The 20,408-nt window shown below is 32.8% G+C and overlaps 2 protein-coding genes across 2 annotated transcripts; both read right to left on the bottom strand.

Moving 5' to 3' along the window:
- Positions 1–131: 131 nt before the first annotated feature.
- LOC110708634 (probable linoleate 9S-lipoxygenase 5) lies at positions 132–6,460 on the bottom strand. Its single transcript, XM_021886811.1, has 10 exons — positions 5,967–6,460; positions 3,628–3,917; positions 3,302–3,542; positions 2,547–2,888; positions 2,376–2,461; positions 2,111–2,218; positions 1,719–2,023; positions 1,333–1,596; positions 691–1,210; positions 132–608 (listed from the first exon to the last, which is right to left on the bottom strand). The coding sequence occupies exons 1-10, from the start codon at positions 6,169–6,171 to the stop codon at positions 375–377; spliced, it is 2,595 nt and encodes an 864-aa protein (XP_021742503.1). The 5' UTR covers positions 6,172–6,460; the 3' UTR covers positions 132–374.
- Positions 6,461–13,599: 7,139 nt separating this feature from the next.
- LOC110708633 (probable linoleate 9S-lipoxygenase 5) lies at positions 13,600–19,202 on the bottom strand. Its single transcript, XM_021886810.1, has 9 exons — positions 18,623–19,202; positions 17,217–17,506; positions 16,870–17,119; positions 16,290–16,631; positions 16,088–16,173; positions 15,800–15,907; positions 15,375–15,682; positions 15,024–15,287; positions 13,600–14,630 (listed from the first exon to the last, which is right to left on the bottom strand). Exons 1-9 carry the CDS (start codon positions 19,008–19,010, stop codon positions 13,892–13,894), a joined length of 2,775 nt encoding a protein of 924 aa, XP_021742502.1. The 5' UTR covers positions 19,011–19,202; the 3' UTR covers positions 13,600–13,891.
- Positions 19,203–20,408: the final 1,206 nt, after the last annotated feature.

Below are 20,408 nucleotides of genomic sequence, written 5' to 3'. Positions count from 1 at the left end.
TTGCATTAGTATGAATAGTATCTCTCAAATTATATCACATAAAAGGTTGATATGGAATCAAATTGTGGCTGTTGAGCTTCATACTCTTACAACATATGTTGAAATGAGAAGCTTAAAGCATTTCAATCTACTAGACTTAACAATTATGTTCCATAAAAACACAAAAAATACACATGAAAACCCACAATAGTATAGCAGTTTAGTTTCCTTGAACTCTTGTACAGTTGTACTAAATGTCTAAATGGTGTGACATAATTTTACAATAATGAATCTTTGCATGCTTTGTAATAATAATAAGATAGTAATTCAGCTGTACACAAATGTCAAGCTAAATGCTTGAGATCAAATAAATCCAGTTCACAACTTCACATACTTCAGACTGATGTACTGTTAGGAATTCCCCTGCCTGTGAGTCCTGCATCGCTCGTAGGATAAAGCAATGTGTATGGCATCTTCACTGGACCAACTCTATTCTTCTGTTTCTCATCTCTGTTTCTCTCTACAATCTTGTCTTCGATTTCCTCCAAAGTTTTCCCGAATTTCTCAAATGCTTCTAATGGTTTGGCATCTGCAGTCCATTCTTTAGTCTCCCTTTGCCCAAGATATATCTGTTTGATTCAAACAGAAGAGAATATTTGTTAATGTATCAAACAAAAACCACATATTAACATAAGGAGTTTCCGAAAATACCTCATCAGAAGGATGTCTAGATAAAAGCTCAATAAGCGAAATCCCCAATACACTTTGGAACTTGTTTGAAATAGTCTTTAGGAATACAGTGTCAGGCTTTTTCTCAAGCTCTTCATACTCTGGAGTGTTTGGCTCTGGCATGAGCCTTCGACTGACAGTTGGGCGATTTGGGTGGTACCCGGCATAAGGGTACTGCCCGAAATTGACTGCAGCATGGAGGGCTGAAGCAATCCATATAATGGTGGTGCAAGTTTGTGTTAGTTCATTAAGTGTCTTCATAGCTGGCCACCATTTCTCATCCTTCTTATCACCATGGCCTTTTTCTCGGATTTCTTTCCACCATGACTGTAGTTCTCTGTCTTTACAGATCATGTCATCGGACTTGTAGTAAATTGAGCAATATTCTTTCACCCACGTCTCAATTGCTGACCAGATGTCTAGTGCATCAACGGCGTATGGATAGTCCTCTATTAGTAGTTTATAGCCATGAGGGATATGAGCATCTTTCACAGCAACCCCCCTGATTAACAAAAGTATTGAATACAATGTCAGTAAAACATATTGTTTACTCAAAATTTAGTATAATATTAAACCAAGCATGTACAAAAGTTTGGTTAAACGAATTTTTTGTAAGCACATAACCTTTTAACAAGATCATTAGGAACGGCTTGCTCAGTAAAAACCCAGCTCTTATACACGGCTGATGACAGCTCCATGGAATACTGTCTAGGGAATACAGTTTTCTCAAGGAGTCCTTCCGCATTAAGAAGTATTTGTCTTGCAACTGCGTTTATGTCCATAGTATAACGGAAATGAGGGTGCAGAAGTCTGTGGATTGGATGAAGCACACTCAGTTGCCTATTTGATGCGATCACAAAGGGTTCGATCACTGCATGAGTTAGCATCCTGCAGTAGGCCAAAAAATTAATTGTCAATACATTCCTTGATTACTAGTGAACGCATAGTCACATATGCATGCCAAAGTGAAAATTTTAGATTCTTTGTGACAGAAGTCACAGAACTAGTACCAGTGGCTGACGAGTTGATGGTGGCCAGAATCATTAACAGCAACATAAGCTTTGGCAAGCTGCCAAAGAGAACCTTCAACACCGTCATGAGCAGGTGTAAACACCTTACTAATGGCACCCAATTTATCACCTTCAGGATGTGGTAGACTCAACTCGATAGCTAAAGGCTTCAGTGTACCGTCATTTTGTAAGAACAGAACTGTTCTGGTGGCATAGATCTTTGAAGAAGTTGAGTTTATTCGCCTTACAAATGGCATCATAGTGTCGTGGTGATCTAGAATAAATAGCTTGTTTTTCTTAATTGCCTATTTCAATCAAACACAACTTTGGTTATATATGGAAATCATTGTGAGAATTTACAAGAAGAAAAAAAGTTGTGCTGAAATTTTTACCTCATCTGCACACAATCCACCAAGGTTCTTCTTGATGTGTTCTTCTGTGATTGAACTGTTTTGGTTTCCATATATTTTGGGATCAAGCTTGCTAACAGGAGGAAAGACCTGCAGAATATGACAGCATCTTTGATTTAGCATAAAACCGAACTTTTTATCCATAATTAGATTTATCTCTCCATATGATACATAACAAGATTGATACATTAACCAAATTATCTTAAGACATGTGAACTGTTTTTGGAAGTACCAAATTATTTCTTACCTCAAGACGACGAATTGCTAGAGGATTTACACCAGCTAACATTTCTCTAGCAAATTCTTCGTCTGTTCTCCAAGCTGACTTATCCTCTGTGATCAGGGCAGAGTCCATTAAAGAAATGATCATTCCATGTTTAACATCAGGCATACACGAGTATTTCATTCGGATACATACCTTTGATTACATCAGGCATTGGAAATTTTAGAAGTGGAGCACCATCAGTTTGAAGGAAAGCTTTTAGTAATTCAAATGGGATGCTATCCTTTAACTTCTCAATTAGTTCACCCTGTGGTAGCTTAATTCCTCCTTCATACAGATCCAGTTCATCTTGGAAACTATTAAACTCATTGCGATCCTTGTCAAATATAGACTCGAGACCAACAGAAAAGTCCTGGGACAAGGACTTAAGCGCGTAACCCAGGAAATCAGACATCTTTATGTGTCCGAATTTCTCATCTCTTGGAACATATACATCTAAACCCTTCAGAAGTGGAAGTCTACTCTCAGTTTTAGGATCTGCCAGGTCATACAGATATTATTTAGCTTCGGAACCACATATCTCAGGTTGCATTAGATGAGAAAATTATCAAGTTCATCTGAAACCACACCTCTTGTTTATGTCAGTTAAACAAATCTAGTTCTTATTTCACATATTCATTTGATCAGTCTGCAATCTACTGTGTAGTGTGTAGGTGTAATCAATTAGATACGAGTCTAAAGAGAGACGAAAAGATCAATCTTCTTGCACCGTGTTTTGCAAGTACATTAGTATAACACAAGGGCTGACATGGTTCTGATTAACTTAAAACTGAGGGTGAGTGCAGTAGACTGATAAACTTTTTTTTCTGAGGTTGAAGCAAAACTCGGAATGTGTTGTTACATGTCAGCTAGCATAACTAAGGCAATGATCTATCCAAACAAAATATTACCTGTCTTTGTTGGGGGACGGCCTGTTCTTCCCCTGCGAGGATAAGGATATTCAGCAGATCCTCCAAGTACAGGACGAGCATACTTGGGACCTTTATCCGGATCTCCTAGATCATTGTAGTATGCATAGTCATAAACGCGATCCCATTCCTCTAGCTTTGCTTCACCGGTTCCTCTTAATACCTCCAGCTCTTCTTCTCGATACTTGCTTAAAGGTGCAGGTGTTTCATCAGGTAGGTAAGTCTGTCATACCACATTTGTAACACCAAATTGTTACATACATCAGATATATCAATACTTTGGATGAATATATAGAATATACTACCACCTTATTGGTGAAAATAATACGGTCCTTCTTGTAACGATTAGTTGGGTAGATCCACGAGTTACACACGAAGTTGATTTTATCACAACCAGGAATGTCTTCTAAGGTGACAGACTTCAGGTAAAATTGACTGTGATGTTCATTCTTTATGATTACTGCACCAGGAACGCCAATGTCCTCATCCCAATCAAAAGTAATATTAAATGCTGAATCCCCGGGTGTTAAACCAGTGAAATTTTTTAGCCAATCTCCTAGATATGAAGGCTTTCCAAGTTTACCTTTCGATTCATTGCCTGCAAATTACACCATACATTACTCGTTTTGATAAATATTAATGACTCAAAGCATGATTGTCGTTACTGAGTGTCAACTAGCATATTTGGTTAAAGTCTTAAAAGGTTTACAAAGTGATTCCCTTAAAAAAAATTATAAGATTAAGTATATTTTACTGGGACTGTAACTGGCAAGGCATTTCCCTTACATCTAAGTGGATTCGGGTTTTAGTCACCTTACCCCCTGCCCTCTCCTTCTCAAGGGAGAAAATCGTAAGTTCGTAACCAAATTAAGGCTATGTTGAGTTCACTTGATAATGTAATTTTGCATCACCCATTGCTGATTTGCTACAGCACTACGTACCCCTATTGTTTGTGTTGCTATTTCTACTTTTCTAGTGCTAGTGTAGAAGTGCTAGTGCTAGTGCTAATATGCTAATGCTGTTGCTGTTGCTATTGCTAATTCCTGTTGCTATTGTTATTGCTTTTTGTCATTGTTGTTGCTATCACCAATTCACCATCACTTTGTTGGTATTTTACTTATAATTGCATATAAGAAATTCCTCAATTCCATATAGTATGTTGGTAAACAATTTGACATAACAATAGTATGCACATTATATACCCCCCCCACCCAAAAAAAAAAAAAAAAAAAAAAAAAAACATACTTCGTATATATAATTGTTGCATATGTCATGTGGTACAACACACATCTGAACCAATAAAATAAAGATGAAACTATTATTTATTTTCAAAATTAATTCTCACTTTTGCCTTCTGTGATAGGGTTGTACTATTAATTGTTTAACCGTTGTATAATAGTTTAAAGCAATATTACTTGTCAAATTAAAAATTACTTGTAATCTTTTTTACTTAGCTTTTATTAGAAAACACTTCTTAATTATTTTCAAATGGATAGGATAGAATGATAGATTGATTAAGCAAGGACAAAGTATGGATGAGTTGTTAATCACTTAATCATGTGATGTGTGAAAGTTTGTACTAAATGTTTTCTTCATTTCTAAATTAAAGATCATGTACATGCAATATGATTAGAATATTACACCTCCATTCATACTTGTTCTTTACACTTTCCACATTAGTCGATTACTGTTACACACCGTACTTCGTAATTTAAACTGTTACTACATTTTTTTACTTTTGGGTTTGATTTTCACATTCCTAGCTTTATAATTCTGAGAGTGAAAAATAGCTCAAATAGTTAGACTTTCTCTCCCGATTCAAGTGATCTCTGGGATCGATTCTCACCCTGCCTAAGTGGGTTTGTGGCTCTCTAAAAAGAAAAAATAGTTCTCATATACGAAATCTTTCATTCCTTTTTGTATGTTTCGATTCTTATACTACGTATACAAAGTACTCTTGCAATCTTATATTTAAAAGCCAAACTCAACGTACATGTGATTTACAAAGTTATAAATCTCAATTATCATTAAATATTAAAAAGGCACAAAAAAGAAAAAAAGGTTAAAGCTTGCAAACATTGTTATATTGATATAATATAGGGAACTAAGGAAGGAATAAGTGTAATAGACAAAATTCGAATTAAGGAATTATCTATAGCCCAACCTCGTTCACTTTTAAGTTTTAAATATTTATCCAACTAAGCTAGTTAATAGTACTACTGTAAATGAATATCCTAAAGGTGAACACATATTTTAACTCATAGTTAATCGATCTTAGTAGAGTCCTTAATATATCTGTACTAGTATACCTGTATACGTATATACATAGTGGCATAGACGCATAGTGCTATAATTTACTGGGAAATGTGACCTATTTGAATTTTGAAACTCCCAATCGAATGCTATAGATTTAAAATATAAAATGAAGTTCACATTTTTATTAATTTCATTTAAAAACAAGTACACAACTACGTGTCTACGTTAGCAACACCACCTTAATGATTGAAAATCATTGAATAAATAATCATAATAACTATATTAAATTATATAAACACTTATAATAAAAAAAAAATTGTAAAAACAATAATATTGCATAAATTCAAAGAAATTTTTTTTAAAAAAAAAAGTGTAACAGTAAAAAAATTACCTGGGTCGGCATTAACAGAGCTAACAAGCTGAAATGACACCTTTTTACCAAGCAATTCATCAAATCTATCAAGAATTGATGCATTAAAATCATTGAAATCCAACACATTCTTCTTCATCAATATTACTCTTCCATTTATTTGCTTCTTGTTCTTGCTACTACTACTACTATCTCCTGAAATAGCATCTATAATATTATGAAACATTTTTTTGGCTTTAATATTTGTAACTTTGGAATATGGGTTTTAATTTATTTTTTGGTGAATATGCATATATAAATAGTAAATTTATAAATATGGTTGTTTGAATGATTCTGGAAAGGTGGTGGGTTTTTCAAATGAAAGAAATAATAAAAACTATACATATAATGAAGGGGTATTTATAAGGAAAAAGTAGGTGCCTAGATTTATTGATATGGAGAAAATGTGATTAATATGAATGAATGACCTTACCACGGCAGTGCATGCAGTTTAACTGTTTAAGATGATGTAGATTGGTATGTATGCCCATTATTTTTTTTAATTTGTTACATACTTCCTATGTACAAGTAATAATTATGCAATCCGTTGTCTTTTTGAGATAGTTTTATTTGGTGTTGGTTTTCACGAGGATTGATCGTTTGAGCTACTGCCTGCTGTGATCTGGTATGTTCTATTGAAATCTGTTCCGTCTGATGACATCTATTCAGCTCTATTCTGCTCACTAGCCTAAAGTAACTGGGCCTAATTGGTGTATTCATAATTCCATATTAATTAGACATTTAGACATGTATGATTGTTGTATGGGGAGATATTTACATTAAGGTCGATACTGTATGATAGGCCGATATTGTTTGTTAGGCCGATATACTATTCGAATCCGGTTCATCAGTAATTCTTGTTAATATCGGCATTTATATATAAAGCATACATATCGGCATGTAAGCAGCTGACACGTGTCGTTCTCACGTTTGACACGTGGCGAAAATTACTTTGCATATTAAACTGTCACCCGTCACTTAATCAACCTATAAATAATCTGGTTTTACCTCATAAATAAGGTAGCATTTATTACACTCTCTCTCTCTCACTACTTTCTCTCTCTAAAAAATCTCTTTCCTCTTTCTATAAACACTTATTGACTTAATCATTGGAGTGGTTATCCCCGGATTCACCCCGGGGCTAGCTAATCCCTTCTCTGTGTGTAGGTTCTTGTTTGGCCGATAGGAGCAGAACGGGTTATATACTCGAGCTTCGGATCTTGGAGTTGGGTCATCGGATTCCTGCAAAAACAATTGTATATAGTATAACTACACTCAAATACACGTGGGACAAATTATATATAAAATAATTGTATATATATACTTAGACCTTCACTAATGTCTTGTTCTCCGGCTTCTTTCTTGTATCATCGTCAACTTCTTTTCTGTATTATGATATGGAGGATGTACCAATTACGTGTAGAATTGAACCTAATATAAATTTTTTAAGTAATCAAACTTTTTATTTAAAATAGTGAATTCATGTGACAAACCAACTATTATGTTATGGAGTACATAACAATTAAATTTTAACTTGTTTTGATGTGAAATAAAAAATTTAGATGCTAGGCACATTGCACTATTATTATTATATATTATACAAGTAATAATTATTTATTTATTTGGAGGGACACATTGCATGCATTACGTTGTTTATGATAAATTATTATGTCATAAGCTTTGCTTGATGGCCAATATAAGGTGTACGCGCGAGTATATAAGTGCTCCTATCAACGTGGCCACAGATTAGAGGAGAACGTAATAATTAATTATAATATATGAAGTTTTTCATTTTAAGCGCAACTTTTGACCTAAAATTAAGTGATTTTTGTAAGTTCTTTTTGTTTTAATAACTTAGCTTGTTGAATTACCCAAGGCCAAATCGATTTTTGAGATAAAGATAATGAAAAAGAATCTCTCTAAGAAGGGTGTAAAACATTCTACTACAAAACAAACAATTAAAGACATAAATAAAGTGCAAAATAAAAAATTTACAATGGGGCTCGTGATAGAGTTGAGATTAAATAGTCAAATATCATATCATAAACCTACAAATGTAAGAAAAAAAAATTAAAGAGAAAGAAGAACAAAGGGAGGAATTAGTGATTATTCAACCTTGTTTGTTTATTACTCCCTAGGTAATTGAATTGATTGTTAATTGTTTGATGAGATCATATTCAAACTATTTTAACTAAATGGTTGTTTTAAATTTTTGATTAACTAGTTATGTATTATATAGTAATATGTTGCTCTGAGTCGGGTAAAATTAGTGTATTTCACATGTATAAGTAATAAACAAATTACATAAAGTAGTTGTTTGTTTAATTAATTATTACTTATACATATGAAATAAATGCTGAAAGAAGGTACATAATTCTCACCATTTGACTTAATTTTCACAACCATCTAATTTAAAAAGTTAATTAAAGTTAATTTCCTTTAACTTTTTTACTTCCTCCATGTTTTTATTTGCATGCATTACATAATTATAATGAACATAGTTTGCGTTCAATAGTCAATATCCGTCTAATATCTTTGTATCAAAACATACAAAACACTTGGTATGGTTATCCAAGCTATTAAAAAAATTGCTAGAAAGTGATACAAAACACAGTACAGTCTAAGCTAGTCAAAGTGATACATACAATATTACACCTAATCAATATAAATAAATTTAACCACATCTACATTTGCAAAGAAAAAAATAATCTTTAATTTATTTTCTTCTATATGAAGAAATTGTTAGTGTTTATTTCCCACTGTTTTCAAATAATTTTTCCACTAGAGTTAGAAGTTCATATTAGAAGTTCTCAAAAAAAAAATAAAGAAGTTCATATTAAAAAATTTAGTAGGAAAATAGATATAAAAAGTATAAAAGAAAACCAGTTAATTGAAAACATCTACATCATTTGGTTTGAATAGATTTTATTTCTGTTAGGAAAATTTAAAGTAATAAAAAGGTTTTTATATTGCTTTGAAGAAGGTTTTAAGTTTACATATGCCCTAAAAAAATCCGGAAATTTGTTTATAGACAGAGGAAATAGTACCTTACTTACCAAAAGAAGAAATCGTAAATTTGTAGTTTTGTTTATTACCTTTCCACATCACTAATATCTAGTAAAGGAAAAGCCAAGTAAAGAAAGAGACTACAAACAGTCAAAACATATTTTGCTTTTAACATGATTGATCATTGTAGTTGAAGATTGGAGTTTCCTCTACATTTTGCCTAGAAAGCGATGTTGCATTATAATTGTGAGAATCGTTGCTTTCTAGATCTTTTTATTTTTGGGAAATTGAATGAATAAATTTAACTGAAAAATGATAAATGATGCCTTAGCTTATTGAAAAAATGATGCCTTGATTAAGAATTGCACTTAAAAATGTTCCAAAAAAAAAAAGAGAAAAAGAATTGCACTTAAAATGCTATAGAGAGTACATACGTACCGAGAAAAATAAAAAGAGATGAGAAAAATTACGCATTGATTACATCAATCGATCAATTTGTGTAGTTTTTGTCATAAGTTTTCAATTATATATTCATAAGTGGAAAATTGTTATGGTCATTCATGACAAGGGTAATTTTTGGCACAGACTTCCTCAGCTAAGGGTCTATTTTGATTACTGAATTGAGCTGAACTGAACTAAAGAACTGAAATTAAGCTGAAGAGAACAGGTCCTAAACTCATAAATATGTTGTTTTATCTTATATTTTTCTATTTACCGTCCACATAGGCATGTAAGGTTTTTTTTTTCACAAGTTAACAATAGTAAATTACTAACTCAATTAGCGGCCCATCGCTCAATAAATTGCTTATACAATTAATTCCCGTTAAATAAATTAGTGGTTTATTATAGTGAAATATATAGCTACTACAGAGTAGCCTTTTTTAAAAAACCAAAACACGTAATAGAAATAGCTTTTTGATATCTTTATTATGGTGAATATGATTAAAAATTGCAAAAATATTTTGAAGTACATGGTATGTTGGGATTTCTAAAATATTTTGAAGTAGAATTGCGTGTCTCTTACCACTAAGTTATGCAACAATTTATATTATCATTGGAATACAAAACGTTAATATGTAGCGAGTAATAGTATAATTAGCAAATTTAATAATTACAAGGAAATTGAGTCATAAATTAAAACATGTATTAGTAAACAACTCCATGTAATGGCTTGAGGCATTGCTCGGGCTAAAAATTAGTTATACTATTAAATCAAGTCCAATTACACCAATTCAAGGATACTTTTGGGATCGAATCTCAGATAACTAATTTAGCTAGAGACTCAGAATTTCCCCCAGTGTCCTACCTTGCCATTAGGTCAAATAGATGAGCCACCATATTACAAAAATGCTTAACATAAAAATAAAAAATAAATAAATAAATAAATTACAATCATTAAATTTGGTCATCTTATAGCATTATATTATACACGAGTAGAATTTAAAAATCGTTAGTAAAATATGTATGTAGTACTAATTAATTAAAATACACCTCATCATAGAGAAATGATGAGAAAGGATCATGGAGTTGCCGACAAAAGTTGCGGGAATTGAATATTCGAAAAAGGGTGCAACATATGCCTAAATACTATGCATGGCGTGTTTATAGTAACTTCCTTTCATGGAGGGATTATTTCTTCCCGTAGAGGGTTGAATCATCTGCCTTTTAAGGTATGGTTTTATTATGTTTAGGTCACTCTTTTAAGATAAGGATCTCTTTCCTTTTTTGCCCTTTCAATGATATTTGACGTAATACGTAAGGACATATGAATTCGATCGGGTGACTTTAATTATCTAATCTAGTTCATTGTTCACATTTTGCTCACCATCTTGAAATGAATCCTATTATGGTTCATTTGTTAATTTTCGTAATAAAGGCGTACATAAATTAGAATGACTTTAATTATCTAATCAGCTAGTTTCATTCACATTTTGTTCACTTTCTCTTTCTTTTGATTATCTAATCAGCTAGTTTCAATCAGCTAGTAGCCCTCCAAAGCTCCAACAAAACACCACCATCTTGAAAAGAGAAGTGTACATTTGACATTCATTCAATCAATACCATACCATAATTAGCCTATCAAATCATTCAATCCACTGAAAAACGTTTATCTCCATATTATTTGTCAAATGAAAGGTTTAGAAAAAACCACGAAGCTTTTTTCACTAGACTTAAGTCAGCTAACAATTAAGATATGGTCTTTCACTAATTTAAGGGTCCATTGAATTAATTGGTAAGATTTAATAGGATACATATTATTATGTCATCTTCACCATTATATACTTCTTCCGTTCTATTAATATTGCAATAATGAACTTTTTGCACTATTCATCACTCTTGTTTGACCATATAATATGATTTATACGTTATTACGTTAAGCAAAATATAGGCATGTGGAATCTTGTTGGATTCGTCTCATAAAATATTTTCACAATATCAACTTTTTATAATTTTTACTCTTACACAATTATAGATATTTAGCATATAAAATGTGCTTTAAAATGCGTAATTTCCTTCTTGTTGCAATATTAATAGAACGGATGAAGTATAACGCTATATACCAATTTCATTATAACATTGCTTGTAAGATAACATAATAATTTAGAGTTTAGAATTTGAAGCAATTTCTACAACAGTATCATTAATTTGGTAGGTTGTCGAGCATTGACGAATTTCTGAATTTATTGATGACAACTATAATTTGATTGATGGCAACTTTGCCAAGTCCAACCATGTGATGTGATGCTAGATTGAATAGTATGGATCGATTATTATCAATATAATACGGTTTGAATACGTATCACGAGTTATAGGCGTAGTAGGGTTGGTAAAATATGGAACATACTCACTCCGTATCCAAATGTTACAAGTATAGAATTAATTATACGAGTATTAGACTAAGGATTTCAAGCTATATGCAACTTCAAAGAGAAAAAAAATGTCAAATATTTGTTTTGAATGAAATCTTCATCAACGTTTTAAATATTTGAAGGTGTTATCATGATGAAAATTAATACCATTTGAATTTGTGCAAAATTACAAAATTTGATTTGAATGAAATCTTCATCAAATTGGACCCAAAGAGCCAAAATTACTACCAAAAATTCTAACTTCAAATTGGACCAAAAGAGCCAAAATGCCCCTCTAAACCTATGAACAACATGTTTTGCGCATGAAAATCGAAAAAAAAAATTTAACCGTTAAATTTAAGGGCTTTCTTGACGGTAGGTGATAAAAAACAATTTTTTAAATTTTTTTTGGTGGTAAAATAAAATTTTTTAAATTTTGGTAGTAAAAAACAATTTCGTGATTTTTTTTTTATGGTAAAAGTAAAAAAAAAAATCCTTGTATAATTGTTTTACTAATATTGAATTTAGAAAATTAGCATCCAAGGAATCAACACCAATTAGTGTATGATTAAAGTCTTATTAATGTGCAATTATTTAGGATTTACATTCTATGAGAGAATTAGGTACAAATGCACACAGGGTTCATGTGGTGCCAATTCATATGAAGGAGCAGTGACAAATGGCAATAACATGTTGTCTCTTTGAGTTTTTATACAATTATAGATGACTAATAATCAAGAATTGTCGCTATCAAATTTAATTTGTTAGTTAATTTAAACGGGCTAAATAAAACTGGCAAGCAGGCTTTTTCTACATATTAATAATAAGAAATTATTACTAAAACATAAACTTGGGATACTTATAAATCAGAATTCTAATATGAATCAAAAGTTTGGATTGAATAACACCCATTCAACAGTTTATGCTCATAGGAGAATTTAGGAAACTTGCATTACACTTTAATTCGTTTTTCACAACATCTTGAACAAAATTACAACTAACTTAGGGCATGTTCTAATTGACTGAACTGAACTGAATATTTTATTAGAGAAGGAAATTAAGAATTGAACTGAATTTATTAGAGCTAAACTGAAAATAATCTGAAGAGAACAGACCCTTAGCCAAGTTATAGCGTTGTGTAACTGTTCTCGGTGCAATTCGCTAAATTTACGGTTATAAGTCTAGATTATTCAGAGTACACAAGGCTTCAAATATTAGACAGTACACTAAAGCAAGAACTGTTATATACTAAAAGTTTTTTAGATTGATAGGAAGAGCATACCAGGATGCAGGATCAGCATGAGCAACATTGACAAGCTGAAACCTTTTTTCCTACCAGCACATCATCACAACGAAGAGTGGACGATGTCAAACGATCTTTGAAGAGGCAGAGATAGTGTTCTTCTTCAAGATTACATTCATTACAATACCTTCAATAATCACCTTACCAATGTTACCATTACCTAAAGATCTGGTTTTCAGGTTTTCAGAAATGTTTGCATCAGCGCAATGCAATTTCAATGCTTAAGTTCACTAGCCATTTTTATGTACTCAGGTAAGGACACTTAATTACTCAGGTCTACAAGAAAGAACAACTTTCATTATTTAATATGAAAGAAAACTCATTTACTTACACTAAATATCATGTATCAAATAAAAAGATTAAACAGATTATGGATTTTACGAACCAAACTGTGGAAATTAGTGTAAACGACTCACTTTTTGTTTACTTTTCCACGGTTAAACACCCAAGAACAAAGTGAAAGTAGAAAAATTTGTGAATTTGTATTCAGAATTATTCCCAAAATCAGTAGTATATATTCTAACAACATGGTCCTGACTCCTGAGAGAACCTTACAATATAATCTTTACTTGCTAATGTTTAAAATTTTGCATTTATTTACAACTTCATTTCTTTAATGACCTGATTCATAATCATGCTTCCTAGAATGTCCTAGGCCACTCCTAGCATCTTATTTTCCAGTACAAAAAAAAGTAAATTTATAAACTTACAAATCTATGCTTACTGCTTCATAGTTAGTCAGCAGAGCTTCAAATAGAGACACTGTTAGGAATTCCCCTGCCGGTGATCCCTACTCCACTTGAAGGGCACAGTAATGTGAAGGGCAACTTAGCCGGACCAACCCTATTCTTCAGTTCAGGATCTTTGTTCCTGTCTAGAATCTCTTTTTCTATCTCTTCTAGTTTCTTACTAAATCTTTTAAATGCTTCTAATGGTGGAGCGTCAGAAGTCCATCCAGGCTCTCTTTCTCCGAGATACACCTCATCTTCAGAATGCCTGGAAATAAGCTCTATAACAGAAAGACAAGCTAATGTTCGGAGTTGGCTAGTTACTGTCTTCAAGAAAACGCCATCAGGATTTTTCTCAAGTTCTTTAAGTTCCTTTTTTGTTTTAGGCATGAACCTTCGGCTGATAGTTGGACGGTTAGGCATGTGCCCTGAGTAAGGGTATTGTCCAAAATTGACTACTGCATGGAGAGCTGAAGCCACCCATATAATAGTTGTACAAGTTTCTGTTAATTCATCAAATGTCTTCATTTCCGGCCACCACTTCTCATCCTTTTTGTCACCATGGCCTATTTCCCGGATTTCTTTCCACCAGGATTGTAGTTCGGGGTCATTAGCAACCATTTTATCAGTTTTGTAGTAAAATAAGCAATACTCTTTGACCCAAGTCTCGATTGCACCCCAAATTTGTAGCCCATCAACAGCATATGGGTAATCTTCTATAAGTAGCTTGTATCCTTGAGAATCCTTAACAGCCATTCCTCTGAAAAGAAAGAAATAATACAGATTTACAGAATACTAAAGTTTTGATTGGACATCCACAACTGTATAATTCTTCAGACAATTAAAATCTTTCACGAGGTTGTTTGAGTAGGTAAATTAAATTTAACAATCCTATGATCAAATTTTGTAACCTGCACTATACTTCGCATTTTTGCAACAAGGAGTGAAGGAAACTTGGATTACAATCACTTCTGCTCTAGGTTATCTATACACAGCTTCATAAATTGAGATGACAATAATAGCCATATGTAACCTCATGAGGCAATTTGCTGTAGTAACTTTTATTCTTTTAATTGTGCAGGATATCATTTTCTCAATATTTAATAAAATTGTAAATCATAAATACCTCATTATCTCCTTGGATCATGCATACCTGTTAATAAGGTCTCTCGGAAGTGCTTGCTCGGTGAGTGCCCACTTCTTGTACAGTGAGGATGTCCAGTGCACGACATACTTTCGAGGAAAGACAGCTTGCTCAAACAATCCATTAGCATTAAGAGCTATCTGACGTGCTACTGTATTGACAGGCATTGTATCACGAAAATGAGGATGCAAAAGTTTGTAAATTGGGTGTAGCATACTCAATTGTCGATTTGATGCGATTATGAATGGTTCCATCACTGCATGGGTGTGTAACCTACCAAAAGACAATAAATGAACATCATTCCAACATCATTGCCAAAAGATGCAGTTAGTATGAGGTGAAGATTAGTGTAGCTAGTACCAGTGGCTGATAAGTTGGTGGTATGCAGAATCATTAACAGCAACATAGGCTTTGGCTAACTGCCAAAGGGAGGCTTTAATCCCATCATTTGCTGGTGCATGTAATTCGCTAACAGCACCAAATTTGTCCCCATTTTCATGTGGAAGGCTTAATTCAATTACCAATGGCTTCAAAGTTCCGTCTTCTTTTAAGAAGAGTATTGTGCGGGTTGCATAGACCTTTGATTTTGTTTCTGCGTTGATTTGCCTCAAGAATGGCATTACTATGTCATGGTGATCTAGTATGAATAGCTTGTTCCTCTGCATTGCCTGGTTGAGGTAATAAAAGACCAAAACAGGAAGAGAAAGAAACCCAAGAAGTCATATAATAAACATATCCGATTCAAATTTGTGCTGTACGTTGAGCACTGTCCAAGAGCATTTTACCTCTTCAACACTTAACCCATCTAGGTTCCCTTGTATGCATTCTTTGGTGATTGAGCTGTTCTGGTTTCCAAATGCTACGGGATCTAGCCTACTAACTGGCGGAAACTCCTACATTGACGGAAAAGTATTGTTAAAATATGTTCACCTTGGTACATGTAACTTTTACAATAAGTCTTAAGCTCCAATTTAGAAGACTACAGAGTGGCTCTCTCTAGATTAAAGAAGCATCTGCCTTCACTAGTTCATGCATGTTCTATGATATTGAAAGAAGAAATGTAGTCATGTTACCTCTAAACGACGAATGACAAAAGGATTTATGCCAGCTAACATCTGTCTGGTGAATTCTTCATCAGTTCTCCATGCTGACTCGTCCTCTGTGCCAAAAATTATAAGAAACAAAAATGCAAAAAAATTATACCATTTGCAAGTCTCCAAGGACAAAATTTACAGCACTATGAAATTGGTGCTAATTGTCTAAGCTAATGTTTACCCTTTATAATATCAGGTTTTGGGTAATTCAGAAAATCTGCACCATCACTCCGAAAGAGTGCTTTTAGAAATGCGGTTGGGACCCAATTCCTAATTTTGTCAAATAATGAGTTATCTTGAAGCTTGATTGCTCCTTCATACAATTCATGCACTTCTTTGAAATTGTGAAACTTTGCAGGCGTCCAATCAAATATTGCATCCAGCGCACCAAAAATGCCCTGAGATATAGACTTGACAGTATCACCCATGAAATCAGACAACTTAAGGTGCCCAAACTTTTCATCTCTTGGAACATATACGTCTTTGGCCTTGGCTAGTGGCAACCTGGTCTCGGTATGAGGATCTACAAATAAAATGAAGGCAAATTAACAATCAATAGTATGGGATAGTTGCCTAGCAGTAATGTGCCTTTTTAAGTCCTTTGATGATGATGTTTAGAAATGAAGACAAGCAGGGGAAGCTTGAAGATTTCTCATACTTTTTTGGTGAATACAGAACCACTAAGGGCAATAATGTAGACAATTTCAATTCTATATTGGGGTAAGAATTTCCCATTAAGCTAAAAGTGATGTAATGCTAACCTTTCTTTGTTGGGGGGCGGCTTGTTCGTCCTCTACATGGATAAGGATATTCAGCAGACCCTCCAAATACTGGGCGAACATATTTCTTACCTTTATCTGGTTTTCCTAGATCATTGTAGTATGCATAATCATAAACACGATCCCACTCCTGGAGCATTTCATTTGGATCTTTTCCTTCTCCTCTCAATATTTTTAGCTCTTCCTCACGATATTTGCATAGTGGTGCAGGAGTTTGGTGAGGGAGGTATGTCTACACATGATAAACATAGAAAAGATTAAGGATAACAAATAACATAATTGTTGCAAATGCTTCAACAAAAAATAGCTAGGTAATTATGAGAGATAACCTTGTTGGTGAAAAAAAGGCGGTCTTTTTGATAGTATTTAGCAGGATAAATCCAAGAGTTGCAAACAAAATGGATTGAGCCATGGCGTGGAATGTCTTTCAAAGTAATGGTTCTTAGGTAAAATTCCCTGTCATGATCATTTCTTACTATTATTGCTCCCGGAAGATCAATGTCCTCATCCCAATCAAATCTAACTCTGAAGGCCAACTCGTTATCAGCCAAATCAGTAATTGTTTTGATCTCTTTTTCCAAATATGATAGTTTTCCAAGTATCCCTTTGTAGTTATTGGCTGAAAATTTGAACAGATTTACTATTAATATGGCTAAAGCACTAAACAAATATAATAATCACTAGAAGCATCTTACACTTAAAAAGATCATTGCCTGATTTGCCTCTGTCATCATTAGAAGTAACTGTCAATGTTTACTTTTAGTCTGAATTCTCCTCAGAAAATGAATTACTCTAGATCATGTTCTTGATTCATGATTAATAATTTAAGGATATTATGGAAGGTAACACTATACTTAGGGCCATTTATCGCGATCACCCTCACATATTTGACCCAGGTCTGGTTATTACAATGAAATCACCCAACCAACCCAAATGGAAACTAAAACAATAACAGGTAACCCGGTTTTTGAATCCAGAACAGAAATTGTCCTATCTCATAACTTAATCCCGAAAAGTGTGGTTAAAATCATACACTTATAGTGGATGGGTGACCTAAAGCTTAACAAGGCCAAGAGCACCAATTAATTCTTATCCCCAAATTAATTCAAACCAACTAAAAAAACTCATTATCCGAATATGACCTGATCTAAATCAACTTAATCTGAATACCCTGTAACTCATTTATTACCCGAAATTGATTGTGGATTAATACATTGCTGGGAAATATCACTCAACAACCTGATATCCAATCAACTCAGATATAATCATGTAAGTCAACTTCAACCAAAAATCAACTTCAGAACAATTTCAATCAATCTCTGATTAGTGGATTTTTATCATAAAACAACAAACAATCATTGTCCAAATAAAGTTATTCACAGATTAATTTGTCTCTAATCAAAGAAAAAAAAACAAAAAGGTCCAAAAAGAGATTATTTCCTTAAAAATTATGGGACCATTGGACCCATATCTCCTGTACGTGTAAACACTACAATATAATATTCGAAATAGTGATCCTACTGGCATCTCCTAGACGTGTAAAAACATGAGGCATCGCCCAGGACACACACTAGATTCAATCAATACCGGGATTAATGAGTCATTCTCATTACAGTATATCATAAAACAACAATAAAATCACAATCAAATAAAATCAGAATAATGGGTATCATAAAAACACAAAAAATGGGTTTATAATCAAAGAAAAATAGAACAAAAGATTACAGAAAATTACCAGGATCAGTATGAACAGCACTAACAAGCTGAAATGAAACCTTCCCATTAATCAAAACATCATCACTATGAACAAACTTAGATTTCAAATCTTCTTTAAAAGCAGAAAGAGTCTTCTTCTTCAATACAACAATTCCTTCAACAATCACTTTTGCAGGTGCACGATTATCTAAGGTGTTCTTCACCACACTATAGTAAGACCCTTTTGCTTTTTCTTTAGATTTCAAACTGAAGAAGATCTTTGACTGATTATGATTTGGAAAAGCACTCAGATTTCTACTTTGGAGGAGAGAGAAAGTTGAAGAAGAAGGGTTTGATTTTGAGTGGTGATTGGTAAGTGGGGTTAGGAGATTAGTGTTGCTAATCTCACATTTGAGTAGCTTAATCATGATTATTAAGCACTAATGAAGTAAGTAATGATGATCTTTAGAAAGTGTGATTCTGGATTTATTGTGGTTGTTTAATGTCACTAATTCACTGGTTTTATAGTAGCATGTGTTTTTGGACGCTTTGGTTGTGATCAAATAAACAAATTTCAAGTTTCAATAAAAATAATTTGATTCCTTTTTTTTTCAAATAATTTTAAGTTAGTCTATGGAATTTAAGTTGACTTCTAAATTCTAATTAGTAAATGATTTTAAGTTACTACCTACTTTTTGTTTGATTATTTGAATAGCATGTGTCTTTTTCAATGTTTACCATGCAAAAAAAAATTAGGATATAATTTCATACTCTATTATTCAAATTAGTTGTCTCATTGTTGTATAAATTAAACTATCAATATAAAATTTTATATAGTGATTATTAAGTTGTCTTTGCCAAAGTGATTTGGCAATAAGATATAAATTATATTCATCTCTATACCTTCATCATATGAGTAGTCTCATATTTAAGTTGTCTCTGCCAAAGTGATAAGATAGAAAGTACTCCGTATAAGATAAGTAGTATGTGAAACAATGCATTAAGTCCTCAACCGGCATTTTTATCAAACAATAACGCATGTATTAAGTAACAACTAGCTTTTTGGCCCGTTCAATGCACGAGTTGTTACTTGGGTTAATTATTTTCATATGTAAAAAGAAAAAAAAAAGAGTGAGAGTAGAACTGTGAAAGAAGATGAAGGAATTTAGTTAGATATATATATATATATACATGAAGATTATGGGATATGAAATGACATATTAGTTTAAATTATATTTAAATTCTATGAGATGAAAAGACAATTTTTATTGTAATTCATATGTTTATGTAATGTGTATTAATTAATTGAACTTTATTTTATTATGGTGGAAATAAAACACTTCATTTTCATACTTGAATTTGTAAGTTGTAGAATGCATAAAGACTTACTTAAAAACATAAAGGGAGGTGAAATGTGACATGGGGTAATGAGTGACTTGTGATGTCATGTGTCATATGAAAAATTTGTAGTTTGTGTTTTAAAATACTAAGTATAGATGTATTAACTGCCAAACGTTATCAAGAGATATGAAACCGAAACAATGCATGAAGACATGTATTAAGACATGCATTAAACAATGCATTAAGACAAATAACGCGCTAAGTAAATGCCATACTAAAACAAGAGATATCGAAACCGAAATCTTATGTAGCAGTTCCAACATAATTAGTGATGAATCAACCACAACATGATTAGTGATGAATCAACCACTTTCTTTCTCTTGATTAGTTGTATACTATTACCTTAATCATATGTTGTCTAAGAAATAACACCTCAAATGACTTAAACTTACATATCATAACATAACATAAATATAATCAACTGA

Source organism: Chenopodium quinoa, unplaced genomic scaffold (genome assembly GCF_001683475.1).
Source record: "Chenopodium quinoa cultivar QQ74 unplaced genomic scaffold, ASM168347v1, whole genome shotgun sequence".
Lineage (NCBI taxonomy): Eukaryota > Viridiplantae > Streptophyta > Magnoliopsida > Caryophyllales > Amaranthaceae > Chenopodium > Chenopodium quinoa.
The sequence above is the reverse complement of the archived record's forward strand: the minus strand, read 5'-3'. Positions and strand labels throughout refer to the sequence as shown.

Coding starts and splice junctions, on each gene's coding strand:
- LOC110708633 (XM_021886810.1), bottom strand. CDS start 19,010: ATGATTAAGCTACTCAAATGTGAGATTAGCAACACTAATCTCCTAACC. Junction 16,632..16,869: donor CCGCCCCCCAACAAAGAAAG/GTTAGCATTACA, acceptor TTTTATTTGTAG/ATCCTCATACCGAGACCAGG. Junction 16,174..16,289: donor AAAACCTGATATTATAAAGG/GTAAACATTAGC, acceptor TTTTTGGCACAG/AGGACGAGTCAGCATGGAGA.
- LOC110708634 (XM_021886811.1), bottom strand. CDS start 6,171: ATGTTTCATAATATTATAGATGCTATTTCAGGAGATAGTAGTAGTAGT. Junction 3,543..3,627: donor GTATTATTTTCACCAATAAG/GTGGTAGTATAT, acceptor GTGGTATGACAG/ACTTACCTACCTGATGAAAC. Junction 1,211..1,332: donor CCTAATGATCTTGTTAAAAG/GTTATGTGCTTA, acceptor TTTGTTAATCAG/GGGGGTTGCTGTGAAAGATG.